The 23,205-nt window shown below is 34.7% G+C and overlaps 3 protein-coding genes and 1 pseudogene across 4 annotated transcripts; 2 read left to right on the top strand and 2 right to left on the bottom strand.

Moving 5' to 3' along the window:
• The first annotated feature begins 138 nt into the window (after positions 1-138).
• On the top strand, positions 139-1,389 carry LOC145576158 (uncharacterized). Its single transcript, XM_081633942.1, has 4 exons — positions 139-255; positions 369-430; positions 840-1,065; positions 1,250-1,389. The coding sequence occupies exons 1-4, from the start codon at positions 192-194 to the stop codon at positions 1,387-1,389; spliced, it is 492 nt and encodes a 163-aa protein (XP_081490068.1). The 5' UTR covers positions 139-191.
• LOC145576157 (uncharacterized) lies at positions 1,316-11,974 on the bottom strand. Of its 2 annotated transcripts, XM_081633941.1 has the most exons (11): positions 11,721-11,974; positions 11,390-11,470; positions 11,261-11,291; positions 11,083-11,165; positions 9,417-9,449; positions 7,538-7,616; positions 7,315-7,367; positions 6,181-6,241; positions 5,960-6,042; positions 5,759-5,852; positions 1,316-1,393 (listed from the first exon to the last, which is right to left on the bottom strand). In XM_081633941.1, exons 1-10 carry the CDS (start codon positions 11,739-11,741, stop codon positions 5,763-5,765), a joined length of 615 nt encoding a protein of 204 aa, XP_081490067.1. In that variant the 5' UTR covers positions 11,742-11,974; the 3' UTR covers positions 1,316-1,393; positions 5,759-5,762. The 2 variants fall into 2 exon arrangements, with proteins under 2 accessions (XP_081490067.1, XP_081490066.1); XM_081633940.1 differs by lacking the exon at positions 1,316-1,393 and having other exon boundaries at positions 5,558-5,852.
• LOC145576155 (pentatricopeptide repeat-containing protein At1g09190 pseudogene) lies at positions 1,939-4,304 on the bottom strand (annotated as a pseudogene).
• Positions 11,975-14,236: 2,262 nt separating the features above from the next.
• Positions 14,237-21,252, top strand: LOC145574465 (protein disulfide-isomerase like 2-1-like). The gene is made up of 11 exons (XM_081632252.1): positions 14,237-14,471; positions 15,761-15,845; positions 16,428-16,525; positions 16,641-16,696; positions 17,681-17,798; positions 17,977-18,004; positions 18,096-18,184; positions 18,300-18,456; positions 18,551-18,675; positions 18,798-18,897; positions 20,881-21,252. The coding sequence occupies exons 1-11, from the start codon at positions 14,317-14,319 to the stop codon at positions 20,947-20,949; spliced, it is 1,080 nt and encodes a 359-aa protein (XP_081488378.1). The 5' UTR covers positions 14,237-14,316; the 3' UTR covers positions 20,950-21,252.
• Positions 21,253-23,205: the final 1,953 nt, after the last annotated feature.

The following is a 23,205-nucleotide window of genomic DNA, read 5'->3' on the forward strand; positions in this document are numbered from 1 at the left end:
GACCAAACGAAAAGCCAAAAGAGAACTCAGATGCTTCACTTCACGTCTCGTCTTCACTATATATTGTGAATGTTTATACATTACAACTCCCACTAAGACAGATGATTGTTAATCTCCCTCTCTTAGCCAGAACTTTCCGAAGAGGTTCCTTGCTCTTGCATGCTACATTCGATTCCTTTAAACGTTCTATAATGGCAAGACATGCTGCAGTTTATGCTGTTCTGATTGTCACTTCTGTAATCTGTTTCAGATCAGGTAAGCTTAGTTGAGAACACATCTCTGTTCTAAAAGTGATTGAACTGCATAAATTCCTGTTTCATGTGCTTTCAGCTTCATCTTTATAACTTATGATTATATCTTCTGTACAGGCTATGCACAGGATCCAGGACAATTTCTTATAAAAGCACTGTCTTGTTTCAATGCCGACAATGTAATTAAGCTCCCTCATATCTTGCATAATTGTACTTGCACATAAGATGAACCTCATGTTGTAGAGTAACAGAGCTCAAGCATTTCAATAATTTAGGCAAATTTTCTTCAGATTACTATAAACAATTCCACCTTTTTCCATCAGAATTTTAGTTGATTACGCTTTGTTGTCTACACTTTAGAAAGAGAACACCACAGCCTCGTACCATAATTCATAATAGTTTTCTGAATATCTGAAAAGTATTTTCTCCATGTGCATAGTAAAGTTGTAAGTTCTTCAGTACAGCAAAGTTTTTTTAAAATAAAATAAAATTAGTGTTGCTGGAAAACTTATTTTCATACATATAAAATCATCTTTGTATATTTTACAAAATTACTTGTATATTCTCACTGATAAAATGTCAGTACAGATTTATAGTAGGTGCTCGGAAGCATACAGACTAACCCAAAGTGGATACCTCAACATACCTTCTGCTGCAACAGAACAGTTCTGCTATGGTCCGTGTTTGGCAGAAACACACCTTGTCCTTGACTGTGTTGATCATTCGCTGTCCAAATTTGTGTTCTACAACAAGGCCACAATTAATGATGTACGAGCAACACTTCAAGCAGCTTGCGGCCACACCCATGAAAGAGGTACTAAGCTCACTAATCCTCACAGCATAAGGAATATTGTCCAAATGACAATTCGCCAACAACATCATCAGCCTTCACAAATAAAAATATCTGCAAAAAATGAGAACAAAAAAGCACAAACCCAAAATTTTCTGTTTTTATTGCACTTTAAATAACTTGTCGTGTATTGTAACATACTGTGCAGGAAACTTCAATGTGGAAGAATACATGCAGAAATATATGCAGGATGATTGGAGCGGTGCGAATCTATCTCCCTTACCAAACAACTTGTTCACATTGATTTTCCTTTCTTCAACACTAATCCTCATGATCAGAGCTCTGTGAGGTCCTATTTGACAGGAAGCCAAATTTTTATTAGAAAATATTATACTGAAGCAACGAAATAGATTTGCTTCTATTTATTTGGAACTAATTAAATGAAAGAAGCATCAGTATATATGTACACACTTGACAGTAAGCCATATCTCCTGCTTATGATATAACATCACAAGGAGAATTATGTAAACAGGTATATTAAACCAACAGAACACTGAATGAGAGAAGCAGCGTAGCACCAATATTGCCAGATATGTATGCACTCAACATCAAGCCATATTGCCAGTTTATGATTTAATAAAAACTCAATGAAAAATTAGTAAATACGTATATAAAACCCACAGAAGAGAAGCGCCAATGTATACACTCCAATGTCCAGCTTATAATGTACTATATTAGTTACAGTAATAAGAGAATTGTGTAAATAGACTTATCAACCCCAAAGGCTTCTAAGAAAAAGTATCTATAACAGACGATAAGCAACATGTAGCTGAGCAATGATCAATTTGATTCATGATAAATATTTACCAAGTTAACACCAAACAAAAGACCTTTGAATCTATCCTAAATCTCTATACTAATAAAGCACCTGAAGCAGTAGATGTCTTAGCTCACAAAGCATGAAAATGTGGCTCCTGGAAAATAGATAGTGTAATCCCTTTTTAATGAATACACAATAGAATCACCAAAAAAAGGGTACTATGCAGCAACTGTGCTCCCTAGTTGCTTCAAACCCCACAAAACATGTTTGAAGAAACTCCAAAAGATTGAAAGAGCAAAGCCATGACTTCCTATGCACAGCAAGAAGATGACTCATTCTATGAAATCATATTTTGTAAACTCATCTTACTTATCACAAATGTGCAAGTTTTCCCGTAAAGCCTTGTTATTTATCATATTGGGATCATAAAATGCCATCAGTTCTTATCTTCCCCCAGCTGTCCAGCCGTCTTTAAGGCAAAAATGGTCTTCATTTACTTATAACCTATGATGCTTGGAAAAGGATATGAGTGTCAAGACTCAAGCGTGCATCCAAGAGTATGATCTGAAAATTTCTTAACTTCAATATATAGAACATATTTATGAGTGTCCAAAGCTAAAATATGAACAAGGGGACAAGGAAACTTCCTTTGTTACATTCTCTAAATTGAAGAGTCAAAGTGTCCATGCCCAGTAGAAGTGATAAGCCTATTAGCCTGTCCCCTGAATCAATCATTGGTCCCCTGTCCCCTGAGGTGATAAGCCTATTAGCCTATCCCCTGAATCAATCATTGGTCCCCTGTCCCCTGAGGTGATAAGCCTATTAGCCGCACAAATTTTATCGACCATTCCAATAAATATCCTTACAACAATACAACATGTTCACTCCAGGCCACTTCTCAGGCTCTAGTCAACATAGTTCCTCGCATGCTTGCTGCTGCTGAGGCTCCACAAGTACACAACTAAAGGAGCTACGGAGTATAAAGTTTTAACCATTATCCAACCAAGCTGAGCCCAATGGACTTTCTGACACTACTATCCTTCATTAATACTCTTAATTTATCAACTTCATCCCATTTCCCTTCTTCTGCGTAGATATTGGATAGCAATACATAATTACCAGAATTCCATGGCTCAAGAATTATAAGCTCTTTAAGAGCATGTTCTGCAAGTTGAACATCACCATGATTTCGTGAAGCGCTGAGCAGGGCACCCCACAACACAGCATTTGGCCTCATCGGCATGTTTTTAACCAAGTCATATGCCTCCGACAAACATCCACTTCGACCAAGTAGGTCTACCATACATCCATAATGCTCAAGCTTTGGCAGAATTTTGTGCTTGACTGTCATCAACGAGAACAAGTGCCGGCCTTTCTGTAACAATCCTGCATGGACACAACAGGTTAAAGCCCCTACATAACTAGAATCGTTAGGCTTTATCCCTTTACTAAGCATTTTTTCAAACAAATCAACACCAAGCTCGCCTTTCCCATTAAAAGCAAGACCTGAGATTAGGGTGTTCCAGGATATCACATTTTTCCGAGGCATTTCACAGAAGACCTGATGAGCTGTTTCTAAGTCTCCACATTTGCAATAGAAACTCACTGTCGAGTTACCCACTGTGATGAAATCTCGAAAGAGTCCACTTGATTTAGCATATGAGTGCAACCTATCCCCAATATCAGAAGCACCCAAACGACCACATACAGGTAGAACAGAAACCACAGTAGCCTCATCTGGCTCAAAACAACCATCAATTTCCATATCCCTGAACACTCCCAAGGCCTCCCTGTCCCTCCCACTCTTCGCCAACGAAGATATCATTGAATTCCATGACACAATGCTCCGTTCTCTCATCTGCCTAAACAACAACAACCCCATATCAATATCCCCCACCTTACAAAACCCACGAATCATCAAATTCCAAATGATTACATCCCTTTGCGGCATTTCATCGAACACCTTCTTTGCATCCTCCATCTTCTCACAATTCGCATAAAACTCAACAATGCCAATCCTCACAGCATTACGCCGCTCAAACCCAAGTTTCATAATCTCACCATGAACAAATTTCCCAACCCTTGAATCACGGATATTACAACAAGACTTAATCAAAGGCGCAAACGTATATTCATTGGGCAAAACCCCATTATTTTTCATAAGAGAAAAAAGAGATAAAGACTTCTCAAATGGCCCAGAAACAGAGTAACCCTTGATCATAGAATTGAAAAGGAGAAGATCAGGGAACTGGGTTTGCTGAAATACAAGCTCAGCGTACCGCATTTTGCCATTGGCCCGACAAACGGCGACAAAATGAGAGAGAACTTGATTTGATTGGTGGAGCTGGTGGCGGAGGAAATGGGCGTGGATTTCGAGAAGGCGGGTTTGGGTTCTCCGGTCATGGAGATGACGGAGGATCCGGCGCTCCACTTCTCTGCTCATTTTTGTGTGCAAGTTGTAGTGCTCACTATGTGTTTGATGAAATGACTGAGAGTTTAGATGAGAAATATTTTGGAAGTTATTCTTTTGGCGCCAACCAAAGTAAGCCTAACTAGTTTTTACCGTTTAAAAGGTACTCCGTAACAGTTATGGAGTACCTCCGTTTTGCTGAGTCGTACTCAGTTAATCTGTTAATGTGTAGTTATAAAAAAAAAAAAATTTAAAAATAGAGACTATACACGAGTATTTTTGTATTCCGTATTTTCCTTTTTGGTGGCAAGCAAAAGCAAGCTTTTATTAATTCACGGACAAATCAAAACATACGGGGAAATCTCAGAAGGACAATGATTTATCCAAACTTGTTCAAGATCAAACGGAATTAATCTAGCTAGATAATGAGCAACAAAGTTACCGTCCCTTTTAACATGAGACCAAAGCACAAAATCAAAGCGAGAAGTAATAGAAAGAACATCCTCCAAGATCGAATGAAGTTTTGTACTCTATATTAAGGAAGAGAGAGAAAGAGATTTATTTTTAAAAAATTGGCCCTACAAAGTAGAATTGTGATAATAAAAAATTGCGTAAAAAGAATAGTAAAAGTTAGTAAAAATTCGAAAAACGGATGAAAACGAAAAGTGGGTTAAACTTAGAAAAACGGAGGTAGTAATATACTAGAGGAATAGAGGGAATATTTAAAATTGCTAATAGGTCAATTAGGAAGAATATATTTTTTGCTCATTTGGGTAGCCTAACTTAGTTTCGATGGAACAATGTTTATATTGTACGAGTATAGGAGTTACATGCTTTTCTTTATGTATACGAGTATATCTTATTCTGTAATGCTCCAAATTAATTGGATCTTGTGAAGAGTGTTAGATATTCAATTCATATTTATTTTCAGAATGAACATTCATAAATCATAAGGTGCATACAACAAGATTGTATTAGGCATATAAGTCAATTTGTCGACTTGATATATACAAAGTACAAGATATTCCTAAAGATAATCAATTGTTAACAATTGATTATAATTTGTTCATTACAAAATTTTTAAAAGTTCAATTCAATTTAATACGGAGTACTTCCAAAACTTCACATTAATTAACTTTCAACAAAAAAAAATTGATCAAAAACTCTTTAGTAAAGCAATACAATTTAGATGAAAAAGAACATTCTAAGATGATGTCTTTTTCATTATATACTTTTTTTTGAGGGAAAGAGGGCAGTAATTGTTATAATACTATCAAGGTCAGCCATAGAATAAAAATTTCCTTTAAACTCCACTGATCTTACTATTCCTTGTATGAAACAATGAACAATTTGCTGCAACTTTTTCTGAAACCTCTAGTTGAAGAAGATTTTATCAGATACATAAAATACAATGACTAAACTAACAGCAACAGAAGTTAGCGGTTGTCAATCCCTACGCAACGCTACAGAGAAAGGGCTCATTCAACCTTCTCATTTTTTGGAAGAACCGAAACCACCAAATCCCATCATAGCAGCCACTTCAGTATCTATCTCAGGCTCCTCCACAACAGTCTTCTCTTTCTGGTACAAGAAAGCAACCGTTAAAGAATTCAGATTTGTAACAACAAAAACTCCATGAAGAGGGATAAAAGAGAGAAAATCACATAAAGTAATTTCATTGTACAAACCTTCTTTTCTTTCTTTCTCTCCCGACGCTGACGTTTTATCTCCTCCTCCTCTTGTTGCTGCTTTAAAATTCTTTCGTCGAGATCTGAGTGAAAAAGGCACCACTTATGTCAGGATACAATAACATTAACTACCTCTTACATGATAGGCTACCAGTTAATATAAATACTAGTACAAGAACATTGCCAATCACAAAAACAGTAATGTATTCTCACAGTCTCACCTTGCTCTGAAAAACTGCCAGGCGTTTTTCGCTTTTTTAGAACCTCAAACCGTTGTCGTACCTGAGATTAATAAGGTAATATGCCATCAATCCAACACAGCAATTACAAGCAGCAAGTCCAACATGGAGTGTCTCAAAAATAAATTTGGGTCCCTTTACTTGAGTTGGTAAGTGAGGGAAAAGCTAAAGAACAGGCAATTCTACTTCACACCATTGCAACATACACAGGATCCCACTTCATAAACTTCCCTTTCCAAACACATTATTTAGATTTACAAAATATATCTTCCAAACACAATTTCCTCAAACAACCTCCCCTCCCCTCTCCTAAATTGTGTAGGATCTAAATTGCACTCTACCACTCCATTAAACAGGGAATTATTTGAAAATGTCAGCATATTCAATATCGGGTCTGCTACACACATCAACATAAGAATGTGAGATGTGTCACTGATGACTAGCCAAAGATGACCAAATAGCATTTGATAGGATAGGAACCTTAACCTATATAACCAGAACAATGACCATAGGCAACTATCGGCAGTTGTCTGACAAGTAACGATTGAAATTATACGAGGCAGAGTAGTATGGATTAGGAGGTGATAAGCAAGCACTGAAGGAAGTTGCCAAAGTTCACAGACACTACCTTCAACATCCACATAAGAATAAAGAGGGCAATAGCAGCGAAATGGGGTGGATTGAATGGGAAAAAAGGAGGGTGTCAGACTCTTCAACTGGAGAGGAGGAAAGAAACAATGAAGCAGACTGGGAGGGAGAAGGGGAACAGGGTTTTATTACTTTTTAAAGATAAAATTGAAAAAAATTAACGATGTAAGCAAATCTGTAAACTTTAACAATGTTTTGCAAATTCAGGGTCACCCTAGGAAGCGGTATAAATTTTTAGAGCTGTATGAGAAAAATACCAAAAAATGGTCATACAGTATAATTTTCCAAAAAAAAAAAAGCACAAGTTCAATTATTTCTTGACCACAATGCCCCAACAACTCTTTTTATACTCTTCCATGATAATTCAGTCATCATAAGTATCACTATTTCACAATATATAAGATTCTTCCAAATCCAAGATATTGTACACTCAAATTACAAAACAGAGCAATTAGTATCAAAGCTTACCTGATCCAGAGTTGCTCGCTCTGATCGCATAGACATACCCAAAGCCCTTTGATCTGATATAAGCAAATTCATGATGAGGGTGAATCAAAGTCCCATGTGAAAGTAAACAAAAAGGCAATAAAAGAAGCAGCTGGAGAACACACACACACACACACACACACACACTAGAGAGAGAGAGAGAGAGAGAGAGAGAGAGATCAGCAGATCCCCTAGTAAAGCTTACGTTTTTTGCCATTGATGTGGTCCAAGTAATTTGCAGAATCCTTTACCACACATTCACAAACTGAACAAAAGTAACCAGCCTGCAATAAGGAAACATCCAGTCTCCAGTTGGGTTAAGCAAAAATAAACAGCGAAATGCACCTACAAACACCAACAACTAGCAAGCTCTTACTTCTTATATAACACTGCCCAGGAAATAAATGACACCACCACTCCCTCAAAACAGAAATGGAAGTTAAAAACAGGAAATGTTGGAACCTAACTAATATAGTCAACTTTTGGAGCTAATACCTACTATAATTCATTTAAAAGCAACTACCAAGCTATTTGGTGTTGGTAGGTAGCACTTCCAACTAGTGGAAGACGTTAGACATGTCGTCAAAGGGGCCTACTTTCGTAGCTTTCCTCCCTCTCCCCACCTTTCTTCAATTCCATTTTCAAATTTTCCACATAATAGATCCCTTGCCCTTAATTCTCCCTGCCTTCACTGATACAAGCAACGGAATTTCCTACTGAGACTATGAATTACCAAAGGTTTGAGACAGTTATAAGTAATTAATTCTAACTACTTGTGGAATTATTGTCAGTTGCCAGACTAGGGTTTTCAACAATTTGGGAGTAACTGTTTATAGTTCAAAAAGCTTGAGGGTGATAACACTATGTTTACTTCAAAAAATTAGATATTTGGCATTAGCACATAATTGACTTCCATATTTACTCTCCGCTCAATTAGGGGGTATATTTTCAGTCTTGGGTTTTCCTTTAAAAACAAAGTGTTGTACAATGTTAAGATTAACCAGTTGTTTCTACTTTACCCCCATTTGTAAATATTCTTGATACTTCCCAATCCAGGAGCCAATCCTAAATTGAAGGCAATATTCAGCCAAGCCATCCACACACATCTACTTCCCTAATGCAGAATTGTCCAAAGGCAATTTGAATGAAATGAAAGGACCCGCAGGAGGCATAAAAGGAAAGCCAGGCATGCTGAGCTCAGGACAGCAGGTCTTGCCTTCCCCAATCAATACAGAGATCTCAATCATCCTGTCATCCCACAATACTTCATCGGAAATAGCTTAATTGGAAAAAGATAGGCCTTGCCAAGGCTGAAATTGTTGAGGAGAGATTCTAATTCAAGCTCCAAACAAAAACTCTTAAGACTAACACCAAACTTTACACTAATCGAAGCCTTACACATTCAAATCTAGCTAAAAGAGAGACTCAAATGAAGCATCACTTAACCAACAAACAAAGATGTTACTTTAATTCGTTTGCCTAATTCCTCTCAATTATAAAAGGAAAATTTGTAGGGATATATGTCAAATTACATAATAAATTTTCTTTAATAACTACTACCTAATATCAAGTATTTGATTTTAGTAGCACTACCAAAAGATATCTTGTTGTCAGTTGGCAGTGCTACTATGGCTTTCCAAGTCTAACTCTAAACCACTACATAAATAAATGTTATTTGAAATGTGATCCAGTTTCAATGGTGTTCAGTACTATAAGTCTGAATTTTGTAGTTGCCTGTACTCCTGTACATAACACACAGGACATTCCAACCAACTCGAGAAAGCAGAGAGATAAGATTCAGAAGAAGAAAAAAAAATGCATTAAACTTATTGATACACCAATCTAAAATTCTAGAGGATGCCAAAAAAAAATATATATATGCTAACACTACTCCAGGCAAGTAATTTAATAGCCCAATTACAATTGCTTCCTCCACTCCCCTAGTCCCCTTACCCTTCCCTACCCTCCCCACACAACCCTAGTCCCCTAGATCAATCAACAAAAAACATGCCCACAGCATATAACAGAACATAACTGAACCAAGAAGCAGAACCCAGAGAGAGAGAGAGAGAGAGAGAGACAACCTGCTGGCTAAGTGGTGCTATTGGAGTGACAACCTGCAAAAAAAGCATTACGAGAGTCAGCATTAGAAAAAGAAGATGTAAAGAATAGCCTTACATGTTTCTTACGAATAAATTAGGAACTTCAGTTGAATACTTATAGCAGTAAGTTTCAGATGTAATGTACACTGCATACAACTACTCATTATTTGGCTGGGGAAGAATGTATCAAACTCATACATAAGTCCCTAAAGACTCGCATTAGATAATTTTCTAGCATTGTAAAGATGTTCAACTTGGTTTGGAAAGTGCAAAAATCAAACCCATTCATATATTTACATTGGACGGCCAAGGATATGAGATGGGGTACTTTTTCCATGGTCCAATGTCAATAGCATAAACTATGATTCACTGACCCATAATAAAATTTCACGCACACATACATGTTTTGACAGGAAAGTAAAAAGTCATGAGGCCTAGCTGGAAATAGCAAATAAAGACTTTTAGTAATATTATACTTGAAAAGAAATTACATCCAACAAGAAAACTGTGTTGAACATACTCTACATGAATTAATAATTCTAATACAGTTTTCAGATTCACACCACCAAATAAAGAATAAATTATCAGAAAATGAAAAAACACTTATTGAAAGAAACTCTTTTATGTAACAGCAAGATTAACCAATTCTCCCAAGCGTAGAAGTCCAGCATTCATATCCATTTGCATCTTTACTACGTAATTTTATCATCAAGTCCAATCCCCCTGCCTCCTAACTCCTAAGTCCTCTTTCTCAAAGTCACAGTTAACATATATCTTTTTCCTTTCTCCAATTGTTCTCTACTGATGTTTTCCAATGAATTTTGATAAAATATCAACTACAATAACCCAATATTAAACTCTTCACAACAAGTCTAGGGAGGTCTATGAAGCCTTAGCCCCACCAAATAGTCAAAAACTGAGAATTGGTTCAAAAATTACTACGTCCACGCGTGTTTGCGCTTCAGAGAACACAAACTTACATGATACAAACATAAAGAAGTTCCAGCCATGACAGTTCTAAAAGAAAGAGATAGTCATCTTAAAAAACAAGTGGTTATACAAGTAAACACAATAGATTAAATCTTTTCTCCTAGTCAGATCACAGTAAACTAGTTTGAACTTGCTTACATGCAGCCCAGGCCCCAGTCTTATCACTGCCGGTAGGAGCTGATATAGCTCCATAAATGGAAAAAACTCAAACAGCAGGACATGTTGACTGCAAGGATGCACAACCCAAAAATTGATCCACCTTCTACTGATACTATAGAGCATTACTCATCTATAAGTCAATTTTTTTCTCAAGAATAAGAGAAGCATAATGTGACCAAAAGTTTAGAAGATCTCGTCAAGTAGTTGCCACAAAACAATATCTAAGACCAAAAGACAATAGGTCCCTATTGGCTAGACCATTAAGCAATAGGCAGAATCACTATCACAAAGTCCATCAAATTTCATATATGCACTGTATTCCATGACAATACAGCTAGAATTAACATGACAACCCAAAACAACACCAAGCTATTCATCTCTTAGTCCCACTAGCCAAAACACTACACCTAAAAACCATAACATCAGCAACGCCATTGAATTCGACAAACAGCCACAAATGCACCATTTAAAATTGACAAAGGCAGGCAAAAATACTGACCTGGGTCTTCCCCAAACGAGACTCGAGATCGACTTCATAATCCCTATGTTTCAATGGCTGCCTCTGCACTGGAGGTCCTTTTGCTGCACATACATTTTCAATAATTTAAGCATTATTCTAATCCAAAATCATAATATTTTTCACCAATAAATCAAATTAAAGAAAACGTTCAGCTTACATTTGGATTTCGACCTTCCATCATCTTTTTCCTGTGTCAAAATCCCACCATACAAACAAAAAAAATCAGAAAACAATAAAATTAAATCAAATTCATGAAATAATTACTGAAAATTTGAACTCCCAAAACCTTTTCTTCTCGCTCCCGAGCTCGTTGCAAAAACTCTTCACGATCGAACTTCCTCCTAAAAGTGTTATCAATTCCAGCTGCCTGCATAATTCCACCCACAAAAAACCCACCAATCAATCAATTCTTTTTGTATATCATAAACAATTTCCAGTAACAATTAAATTTTCTTATAAAATTATAAAATTGAAATTGATTACAACAACTACAATAATATCATCATAGCATTAATACCAATGTTGGGGCGGGCTACAAGAACCAAGAATTAATTTCCTGTACCCGTAAAAATTGAAAAATAATGCAAAAAATTAGATGGTTGAATTTAAATACTTACTTTATCATTGGATTGAGACATATTGGGAACTATCAATTTAAAACCCTAATTTAGATTATAGTAGAACAAAAAAATTAATTAAATTATATGAATAAGAAGATTGGAGAGAAGTACAGGAATTTGAATAAATTGTGAGAATTTGAAGGGTGAAATTTGAGAGTTATATTTTGTTAATCAACTGTAGTGTGTAATTCAAAATATGCAATTATGCAGGCATTGAAGAATATGAACTCTTTTCTTGAGTTCGTACCAAGGTTAAATATTTTCTGGCAAGATAAATCAACTTTAATAATATTAATTTAATTTCGAACCCCGGTGGTGCAAAATGGGTCTAAAGGTATGATTCTCGCTTCGGGTGCGAGAGGGTCGTGAGTTCGATTCTCGCAACACCCCCTAATTGCTTCTAAATGAACTAATTCATTTTTTAAAAAAGTAATTGCTTCTAAATGAACAAATTCATATAATGTATTTTTTTTATAAGTATATACTACGTATTCTTCAAAAAAAAAAAGTATATTCTACATATTAAGATAAACCTAATAAGAGATATAATTTTCATTCATAAATTCACAAAATGATGGTTAATATAAAGTATGTATTATTGTAAAGATCTAGAAAATTCAACAAAGGGTCTATTCACTTCAGCTTGATTTCAGTTTAGTTTAGTTCAGTTCAGTTTATTTCAGTCCCAATTAGTCCAGTTCAATTCAGCTTCTAATTTCCTTTTCTCATAAAATATTCATTTCAGCTCAGTTCAATTCGGTTCAGCTCCTGATTTCCTTCTCTCATAAAATATTCATTTCAGCTCAACTCAGTTCAGCTCCAATAAGTTCAATTCAATTCAGTTCAATAATTGTGAACAAGCTCTAAAACACAAAAGTGCTATTAATCTTGAAAATAAGAGCATGGTGAATGTTCTTGTGTTATACTTGTATGTTATAAATGAAAGTATTCCATAATACTATAAGTTTAACATTTGTAAAAAATGTGTGTTAACTTGATTTCAACATAATGTAGTCGTGTGAGTTTTATTTACTGATTACATAGAGCTTTATTCTGCCTAAATCTCGAACTCATTGAAACTTTATATCTATCTATTGTAATGTACAAAGATAAAAGAATTCTTGGGTGATAAATTTGCATTTTTCCAAAATGTCCTTTTCAATTTACAAAATCACCTCTCTTATAATAACTGCTCCACTCCCCATAAAAAAATAAAACTGCTCTTGTTTTTTTTTTTATTATTATTTATTTATTTATTTCTCATGCTTTTAGTAAATATTTTATGTGTATTATTAGTTTCACGGCTCCTAATACACATGGTTGATGGCGAGAATTGGTTTTTTTTTTTTTTTCCTTCTAATTTTTTATATGGTACATGCTATTTTAACTTGTCCACTTAAAACAAAAGGTTCTCTAGAATTTCCAAGGAAATCTCTAGCGTGGGACCTCGAGGTCTATAAAAATAAATATATATGTGAGTATTGTTTGCATTGTCTCACGTCAATATATATGCTAAAAATCTTATAACCCAATCTAAGTAGGCTACAATTTTGTTTTGCCAGATGCTTTAAAGATGAAGCATTTTTTTAAATTTGATTTTTAGGATGAACTGGTACTTATGTGTTTATTGGTGAGTTTTAATTCTCCTCTTGCAAGATGTTTAGGGTTTAGGCTCCTCTTTTGGCATTAATTGCTTGGTTACGAGCTTTAATCATTGCCACTTTAGGAACATGACGACAAAAAAAACATTTTAACTAATTAACAAGTATGTCTATCACTGGGTTCCATAGCTTAATATTGAATTTATCCAGATCGATCTCAGACACATTACATACATCACGCTTTTGGAAATCCATTATTATTACTTCTACGTTGTGATATATTTTCTTCGTTCTAGTAATATAGTGACATGAATGAAAATCGCATCCCCTGAAAATCATAAAAAGTTGATTTTATAAGATGAATCTAATAAGACCACACATAACTATATTTTTATATAGTCAAATAAGAGTGATAAATACTATAAAGTTCAATTATTTCAATACTTTCTCTGTTTTTAAATACTTGCTCTATTTCCTTATTTGGAATACTATTACAATATTTAATTCATTTCTCTCACCTAATGGATCCAACATAAATCATGTTTTATTAATTTCATATTCTCTCTCCTCCAATTCTCCCCACAACTTTTGTTTTTTACAATTTTTTATTCTTTCACCTATTCCACTACCTTCATATTTTATTATTTTCTCCAATTTCTCCTAAAATTTCGCGAATGTAAAAATGAAATAAGTATTTAAAAACGGAGGGAGTACTTCCTATTAGTAGAACTACCACGGTTATTTATCCCGGAGCATGCAACAAACTCACTTACACACCACCTAATGCCGGACACAGCACGTGGCATCATTCAATTAGTTGAATCATCATAGTTCGTGTCATTCGTTGCCACATCAGACATACTTTGAGATTAAGACACAGCTAAAAATAACTTTAAACGATCAAGCCCTCAATTTCCACAGGTGTTTATAAAAGGACCAACGCTCAACTGCTTCACCTTTTCTGGTTATTTTTTTCAGAAGAAAACTCAAAAATGGCGAAATCTCAGATCTGCTTCTTCGTCGGAACCCTAGCTTTGCTCCTCGTTTCATCGGCTTTTGCCGACGATGTCGTCGTTTTGACAGAGGAGAACTTCGATAAGGAGGTCGGTCAAGATCGTGGTGCTCTCGTTGAATTTTACGCTCCTTGGTAACATTTCATTTTTTATCTCTTTAATTTTCCTCCGATTTTGTTGTAATCATCGATTTCAGCTCGAATTTGCTCAATATTAGTATTTTTTAGTTCGGTTTTTGATTGATCTTTGATTTTTGTTGATTATCTGTTGATATACTAGATCTGATTGTTTGATTAGCTAGTGTATTGGAAATGATGATATGCGATTTAGTTACTGGTTGAATTTTGGAACTTGTATTGTTTCCTGATGATTTCTATCAAGTGTATGACTGTGAAATGGAGAAGTTGTTAGCTGAAGAGGTGTACGATGTTTTTGAAATTTCCGCCATTTAAAAATTGGAGAATTGATTGCGTTTATTATAAATGTAACAAAATGTTGCACGTTGAATGGGAGAATTTGAAATGCCGAGTCAACGTTGTCCTTTACCTAACTCTGTTTAAATGAAAATAATAATTGAGATAGATTATTTGCGCATAATTATAATAGTATTGGAAAGTTTGTATTTAATAGTTTGCACTTCTAAATGATCCTTTGGAATCTATGGCACTTTTGTTGGACCGATGACCAATGGATATAATCGGTATAATTGATGGTTCATTAGAAAGTTGATGCATTCATGTTGGAAGCAAAATAGCAAAGATGATGTGTTTTAATTAGTTGAATAGAAGTGAAATTCAATGTTTACATGGACAAAAGAGCATGATCATTTGATGTTTAGCCCATCAGTGGCCAATATTAGAAATGACGTATCATTTATTGGGATTCTAATTATATAACGTACTTTGTTTTCTATATGTCATTTGTCATACATATATTTTTAGAAAAGAAACTTGGAATATTACAGATATATTTATAGCTTCAAAGCTTCATTCTATTTGCCTCCAGTCTTAAGACTCTTAACAAGTGCGTATTTTCTACATGACTAAAAGTATGTATTTTGCGACAACTTGTTCTTGATGCTCTTCAATGAGTGGGTGTACAATTTTAACATAGCATGTTTTGTGAGTTTGAGACACTTTGAGTTGCATATTTTGTTGACTTATGTTCCCCAAATTTGCATATCTATTGTCTTGTCTATTTAGTTTAGTACAACTTCAGCTCATATGAATGAAGTGGAGAGGCATATCTTCCTTTACAGTGCTTGGTGCTTCATTTATATTTTTGATCTAGTTACTATTCATGGGAATCACAACCCAAGTTAGTGGCTGGTGGCTACCATAGTTCATGGTGCCAAAGTGCATATCTAACCATTGTTAACTATGAAAGCAGGATTCAAATTACTAATTGACTGCATATTCTACAGGTGTGGGCACTGTAAGAAGCTCGCCCCAGAGTTTGAAAAGCTCGGTGCAAGTTTCAAAAAGGCCAAATCTGTTTTGATTGGAAAGGTTAGCTATGCATGTTGTTGGTCTTTTTGCCAAAAGTTTATCTTGATGAGAGTATATTGGATGCTAAAAGATGAAGGATGTTCATAGGATAATCTGAACGAAGAAACTGTGGGCTATGCTTATATTGATTGTTTGATACATGCTCCTTAGAATGCTGTTTTTATTGTTGTTGCTGGGGAGGGAGGGGGTGCAGCTTGCTCGGCTGTTGCTGCTACTTTAACATCCACATAAAGTATCTAAATTAAGGGATTTCGGGAATATGCATAATTAAAGCTGATTGGTGGTTTTCCTGATAGCTTGGTGATTGAATCTACCAACTATGGGCTATAGTAAAATTGTGAGATTTGTGAAGTAGGAGAACATTAGATCCAATGACCCTTCATTTTTTCTGATTAGTGCTTATGAACTCAAGGTGTTTTGATTAAATTAAGTTGTTCTACTGAACTTGAATTTTGAGACTTTATTTAATCTGTGCGCTGAATGAATAATCTTAGTTTTTCTTTAGCTTCATCTGCATCAATGTCTCCATTGATTGGTGTCGGGAATACATTCTTTTTTAACAAAATTTTAATCACTCTGCAGGTGGATTGTGATGAGCACAAAAGTCTGTGCAGCAAATATGATGTTTCAGGATACCCCACAATTAAGTGGTTTCCAAAAGGATCCTTGGAACCTAAAAAGTGAGTTTGTACATCTCTGTACTATCACGTGAATGCTGTTTATGTTTGCTATGTAATGGCTAAATATTTTGTGGGCAAGTACCGTAATTTATTTGTAAATGTTCTCTGTATGCAGATATGAAGGTGCACGTACAGCTGAGGCACTTGCTGAGTATGTTAACTCTGAAGGAGGTATGTTGCAACTTAATTAGTGATTCTCTCAAATAATGTGATTATGTGAACATTTTTTTGATTTAATTGTTGTTAAATGAATTGTTTGTTATATTAGTTGCAGACCTCTTTGGACTATATGTAGATTGCCTTAATTCCTTATCATATATTTTGTTTCATGGAGGACCTTTGCCTTATACGGAGTACTGTCTAGCATTAAACTGAAAATTAATTTGACCTATTATTTTCAAAATATTCTTTGTTGCTCCATCACTATTACAACTTGATGTCAAATTCTGCTTATATATCCTGTGTGCAAAGCACCGAGTATTTTGCTATTGTCTTCTTGTAGTAGGTGTTAGGGTAGTTCTGAGACTGGGAAGGCATTTTTGTAGGAAAAAGTATTTTTTGTAATTTGAATTCTGTACAACTCCCTCACCAGGTGGAATTCAATATGTGTAACCCTTCAATGCTCTCTAATGCCTTTTCGACCAAATCACATTGCATTATTTTTTTTATTATTATTTTTATTATTGCATGACGTGATGGATTTTAGGTTAAAGTGGCTACTAATAGACATCCCCTACCCAATCTCCCCATTTCCCCAAAATGTGAAATGGGAAAAATAAATAAATAATATCTCCTTTTGTTCTGCTCACTTTTTATCCTGCTGAGTATTCTCCTTCCTTTGAAATTGTTGAGCTTTAGGCCTTTAGTTGTCATGTAACAAACTAATAATAGCATTTACTACCTACTCCATCCAATATTCTTGTAATGATGTTTCTGTTTCTAATTCTAACCATGTTAATTGATGACTGGTATTGTAATGATCAAATATAGTAAGTCTTATTTTTAGGCAAATAAAAGCATTCTAACTTTGAGAAGTCAATTAGTAATATAGTTTCCTCTTAAATCGGTAAAATTCTAGCAGACCATTATCAGGTGCATGCTATCTGTACGTCTGATTTCTCTTTCCTTCTGTGCTGATTTATTTGCTTCTATCAGGGACCAATGTGAAGATTGCTACTACGCCTTCGAATGTTGTGGTACTATCTACAGATAACTTTGATGAAGTTGTCATGGATAAATCAAAAGATGTTCTCGTTGAGTTCTATGCCCCATGGTTAGTTATATTCTTTGTTCACTGTACTTCACAAGTTCCATATATCTCTGACATTGATCAGCTACTGCTTGAACTAATTTATGAGATTTAGTTTTGGGTAATTTAAATTGATTTTGAAGTAATTTCTATTGGTATAATATTAGAATTGCATCTCATATATGCTTATGCTGTTGCTCAGGTGTGGTCACTGCAAGGCATTGGCTTCTGTAAGTGCAAAAGTTGCTCTTCACTTTATTTTTTAGTGGGTGCATTAGCAGTTTGTATGATTATTGAGCCTTCTATCTTGCCATGTTATAGACTTACGAAAAGGTTGCTACTGCATTTAAATCTGAAGATGTGGTGATTGCAAGCCTTGATGCTGACAAATACAAAGATTTGGGAGAGAAGTAAGTTCACTTTTCTCTTGGCCATCTGAAATTTCATTGTGTTCTGGATTTTGTACTGTAACTTGCTTTAAGATTGCATGTCTAACTGTTTTGAACTTCATTTACTTGTTGTCAGATATGGCATAAGTGGCTTCCCAACATTGAAATTCTTCCCCAAGAGCAACAAGGATGGTGAAGATTACGATGGTGGCCGAGATTTGGAAGACTTTGTTAGCTTTATTAATGAGAAGTGTGGCACCAGCCGTGACAGTAAGGGCCAACTTACCACACAGGTGATGTGCTTCATTATAAGTTCTTATGAATTTGCAAGTGATAGAGAGCCCAGGAAAAGATCCCTTTATTCTGACACTGCTCTCCAATAATTAGGCTGGTATCATTGCATCCTTGGAAAGCCTGGTGAAGGAATTTGTAAGTGCAACCGGTGATGAGAAGGAGGCTGTCTTTAACAAATTGGAGGAAGAAGTTGGGAAGCTTGAAGGCTCTGCGGCAAGGTAGAAGGATATTTCAGTTTTATTTTATTTAATTCTCTTTAATCTTTTAAAAATGGGGAAGAGGAGAAGTTAATTAGTGCATGTTATATTGGATTGTGTCTGATTTCTCTTTTATTTTCCAGGTACGGAAAGATCTATACTAAGGCTGCCAAGAGCTCCATGGAAAAGGGTGCTGACTATGCTTCAAAGGAAATCCAGAGACTTGAGCGCATTCTTAGCAAGGTAACCATATTATGGCCATGATTCTGTAGGAGTCTAAAATTTAAATTTTGTGCAAGTTGTAATTGAAGTTGCAATTTGTGTTTGGTACTTGATCAATTCTGGTATCCTTGCTTTTAGGTTGATTAAGCATCAATTTCAAGTAAAAATTTACTACCTTAGTCCTAAAACAATTGGCCATTTGTCTATTTTGGTCATTTCAAATAATAGGCCACATTCTGAATAGTATGACTTATTTGGTGTGGCGGAGATGTAAAAAGTAAAATAGTAAAGGATGTCTATGTTACTCTAGCTAAAATCTCCAAAATAACTGTCAAATAATGGCCCAGTATCTAGTAAAGGAGAGAAGTGGGCTATATTTATTATACAATGTGGTCAGTTGATGATAATTTGTGTTAGACTTCATTATTTCGGTAATATTTTTGTGTTCTTCCACAATATTAAGCTGTAAACAGGTCTGCTTCTTGTGTTTGTTATAAACTTATAATGATTGCCAGCTTTGAAGGTTGTTGTTTTAAGGATTGCCAACACTAGAGAGAATGGCTTTAGTTGCTCACTTGCTTGTTAATTGTTACACTTCAAGTATAGCGGTTTCTGGGAAGCATGGTAACTGTAATGTGCATTATTATGGCATATTGGCTTTGGATGCTTCCATTAACATGTTAAGATCTAGCATTTCTTTGTGATGTTGGTCTGAGAATGAAAATATAATCTGTTCTACTGTCTACTTTGGCTTCTCAAATCCACAAATAGTAGGTAGAATCTATTAGCAACTACCATGTAAATTAAGCTGTTATGTGTATAGCTCACATTTAAATGGAGATAGTAGGCATCTCTCTCCCCTTTTAGTGACACACATGGAATAGGGAGCCGAGTTTCAAACTACCCGAAGATCCGGGTACCTGAAAACCCAGGTACCCGGATCTGAACACCCCTATAGGGAGTTCAGGGGATAATGGAGTTTAAATTTAGAAGTGTTAAAGAAAATAAGGTAGTAGAAGCTGATGACTTGAAGCAGGGATGAATAGGAGTACTATTACCCTAATTGAAGGATTACAATACCCCAATTCTATCTTCTCTCAAACATTGCCAAGTTATTGCCCGGTGTACTCGTATTATGTATCCCCTTATCTGTTGTATGTCTTCTGGTGTATTCAAATTTTCTGCCAATGACTGAAGAGAGTTATTGTTATTTGTATAATGTTTCCGCTGACATACAGAAGTTTGACAAAGCCTTACTCTGATGAGAGGGCAATTAATGATTTTACTTGATTGAATATATCTTATGATTATTAGATTTAAAAGGTATAAATAAAGGAGTGATTTCCATAAAAATAGTTCAAAGATGCAAAAATTCCCAAATTACATTCCTTTTACAAAAAATTCCCCCCATACCGTCCAACTCAGCATTTAAATTGATTTTTTTTTTCCTACTATTTACTAGTAAACCGCTAATTAAATTAGCGGTTTATACACATATAAACCGCTAATTCAATTAGCGGTTTAGTTGCTAGGTGAAATAATCTCCACAATTGTATGCACAAATTCTTAATTGAGTTAGCGGTTTTATCTTTTATGAAACCGCTAAATCAATTAGCGGTTTTGTGTTGATTGAATTATTTTTTTTAAAAAAAAAAACACAACAAACTTGCTTATGTGGACGGTATGGAGGGAATTTTTTGTAAAAAGGGTGTAATTTGGGAATTTTAGCCTTTTTGAGCATTATCTATGGAAAACACCCTAAATAAAGTTATGTGCAATATCATCTGCATATGTATAGTTCTTTTTCCCTGAGGAGTGGGGCAAAATACTGAATGATCAATAACGTAGCTGTAAATTGAGGATTTTTATTTTCTTGCCCCATCGTCAACTTATGAAGTTATGGAGTATAGTTTTTTCTCGTGTCCTGAGAGTTGTGCCAGGGCCAACTTTAGCATTGTCCACACTTGATCTCTAATGACTTTTGTAACTTGTTTGTTCATGCAGGCCATCAGCTCAGCAAAGTCTGATGAGTTCACTCTAAAGAAGAACATCTTGTCTCTTTTTGCCGCTTGACCATCTGGCTGTTACGTATGATGTTAGTTGAACATTCATACCCCGAGGGCTGATATTGCAGATACAATTTTAGCTTGGGAAGAGGTTTATCAGTAGTGTTATTGGTGCACATTGTTTGCTGCACATTTTTGCTCCTAGAGCTTAACAGTACTAGTAGAATCTATAGTTTTGGTCACACTAGATATAATAACACTTCTTTGGAGGAACGTTGACTTTTGTCTTGCTTCTCTGATCCATTTTGTTATCCCTGTTATACGAAATGAACTTCAATTATCATATCAACCTACAAATTTAGACGTGTCATCACTCTGTCGCAACTGCAACCCTTGCTTCCTTTGGGTTCTTTACTAGCTTTCAGCTTTTCGAGCATTTGAAAGCCGGCTTAATTTGTTGCAGATCACGATTGGTAATCCAAAGAAGCCTAAACCAAACCTTCTCCAGAGACCATAATACGATTATTTACGGGGATTTCAGCTTCAAACAATCATTTTTGCATTCTATCCAAATGTTTGAAGTTGCTGAAATAAAGAAACTTATTTCAAATGTTTCTTGTTTGCTGCTACTATCAAGTAATCTGAAAATGGTAGACTTAGGAGTTTGAGTAAGGACTCACTGTAAAAAGGGTGCTAACAGTAGTACAGGCAAAGCTGCCTCAATATAATTAATACTCACTTCTTCCTTCGACAAGATCCGCTACATACGCCCACTTTATTCCTGCCATTTTTTTTCTTAAATTTTCTATTTTAAATTCTAGTGAGTTGTTCTTTTCTCTTCAAAACTTTGTACCCCAATTTTAGTGCCAGAGTCCCGTGCTTCTACATTATGGGAAAATGATCTTAGCATGCTTTCTCTGGATCACTGCTCTTCAAATTATTTTTTTTTATGAAGGTTGCATTAACTAAAATAACTGTAAGGTTTGTTTGTTTTTGGGGGAATCAGGACCATCATTATTACTCCTTCCGTCCTATTTGTTTGTCCCATATTTAATTTTCAGCCATCTTTTAAAAATTGTCTCATTTCTTGTATGCGAACATAGTACTCGTATAATGTGTTCGCTTTTTTATCCATTTACCTCACTTGCACAAACCTTGCAAGTGAAAAGAGAGATATATCTCAATAAACCATGTTTTGTCTATGTAGCAAACAAATGGAGATTACTGGAGTGTTGTGGGCAAACAAATGGTTTTTTTATTTTTTATTTTTATTCCTTTAGGGCTAATTTTAAAAGGAATGGAGTATTATGAAATTTAATCACTTGTTAACAGAGTGCAAAAAAAGATAAATCATATCTTTTTATCCAGTTTTATATTTTTCTCTTCCAAAAACCAGGGTAATAAATAACAAAAACAATATTAAAATGGAGGAAAATAACTTGGGAAGGCTGATTGGTGTTTCATTAAATTGATAATGTCATTGATATGTTGCATCAATTGCATACTACAGTTTATTGAAAGCTGAAAGCCTGAAAGCAATTGATCAATGAATTTTGCTCAATTTTCATTAGTCTCTGCCCATTAACATTTTGCTCAACCTTCATTAGCCTCTCCCTTCTAGTTGTACTTTATTGATATCCTAACTTTCTTAGCAAACAATAATTTATAATTATTGATAATTTAAAAATATTAATTGGGAAAGTTCTGCGCTGGCATAAAAAAAATGGAAGGACTGAACGAGTATCATTTTGGGAAACAAAGTTATAAGTTTACAACAGGTTTTATCCTAAGGGCCTGTTCTAATTGACTGAATTGAGTTGAACTGAACTGAACTGAACTTAGGCCCTGTTCTTTTGAGCTTCTGGGCAGAGCAGAGCAGATTTCAGCAAAGCAGAGCAGAGCAAAGCAGATTGAAGCAGAGCCGAGCAGAGCAGAGCAGATTTCATTATTATTATTATTATCATTATTATTATTATTACTAATATTGTTATTATTACTATTATTATTATTACAATTATTATTACTACTACTAATACTATAATAATAATTGTAATGCTTTATTATTGTTATTAAATATTAAATATTATTATTATTATGATTATTATTATTATTATTATTATTATTATTATTATTATTATTATTACTACTACTACAACTACTACTACTACTATTATTATAATCATTAAATTTTATTATTTTATTATTAATAATATTAATATTATTAAATATTAATTATATTATTATTAATATATTATTATTAAATATTAATTATATTATTATTAATATTATTATTATTAATATTATTATTATTAAATATTAATTA

This window comes from Chenopodium album, chromosome 13 (assembly GCF_948465745.1).
Source record: "Chenopodium album chromosome 13, dcCheAlbu1.1, whole genome shotgun sequence".
Taxonomy (NCBI): Eukaryota; Viridiplantae; Streptophyta; class Magnoliopsida; order Caryophyllales; family Amaranthaceae; genus Chenopodium; species Chenopodium album.

Coding starts and splice junctions, on each gene's coding strand:
- LOC145576158 (XM_081633942.1), top strand. CDS start 192: ATGGCAAGACATGCTGCAGTTTATGCTGTTCTGATTGTCACTTCTGTA. Junction 431..839: donor CTTGTTTCAATGCCGACAAT/GTAATTAAGCTC, acceptor ATGTCAGTACAG/ATTTATAGTAGGTGCTCGGA. Junction 1,066..1,249: donor CGGCCACACCCATGAAAGAG/GTACTAAGCTCA, acceptor CATACTGTGCAG/GAAACTTCAATGTGGAAGAA.
- LOC145576157 (XM_081633941.1), bottom strand. CDS start 11,741: ATGTCTCAATCCAATGATAAA. Junction 9,450..11,082: donor CTCGTTTGGGGAAGACCCAG/GTCAGTATTTTT, acceptor CTTTTTTTGCAG/GTTGTCACTCCAATAGCACC. Junction 6,242..7,314: donor AGCGAGCAACTCTGGATCAG/GTAAGCTTTGAT, acceptor TATTAATCTCAG/GTACGACAACGGTTTGAGGT.
- LOC145574465 (XM_081632252.1), top strand. CDS start 14,317: ATGGCGAAATCTCAGATCTGCTTCTTCGTCGGAACCCTAGCTTTGCTC. Junction 16,526..16,640: donor GGATCCTTGGAACCTAAAAA/GTGAGTTTGTAC, acceptor CTCTGTATGCAG/ATATGAAGGTGCACGTACAG. Junction 18,676..18,797: donor CTTGAAGGCTCTGCGGCAAG/GTAGAAGGATAT, acceptor TTTATTTTCCAG/GTACGGAAAGATCTATACTA.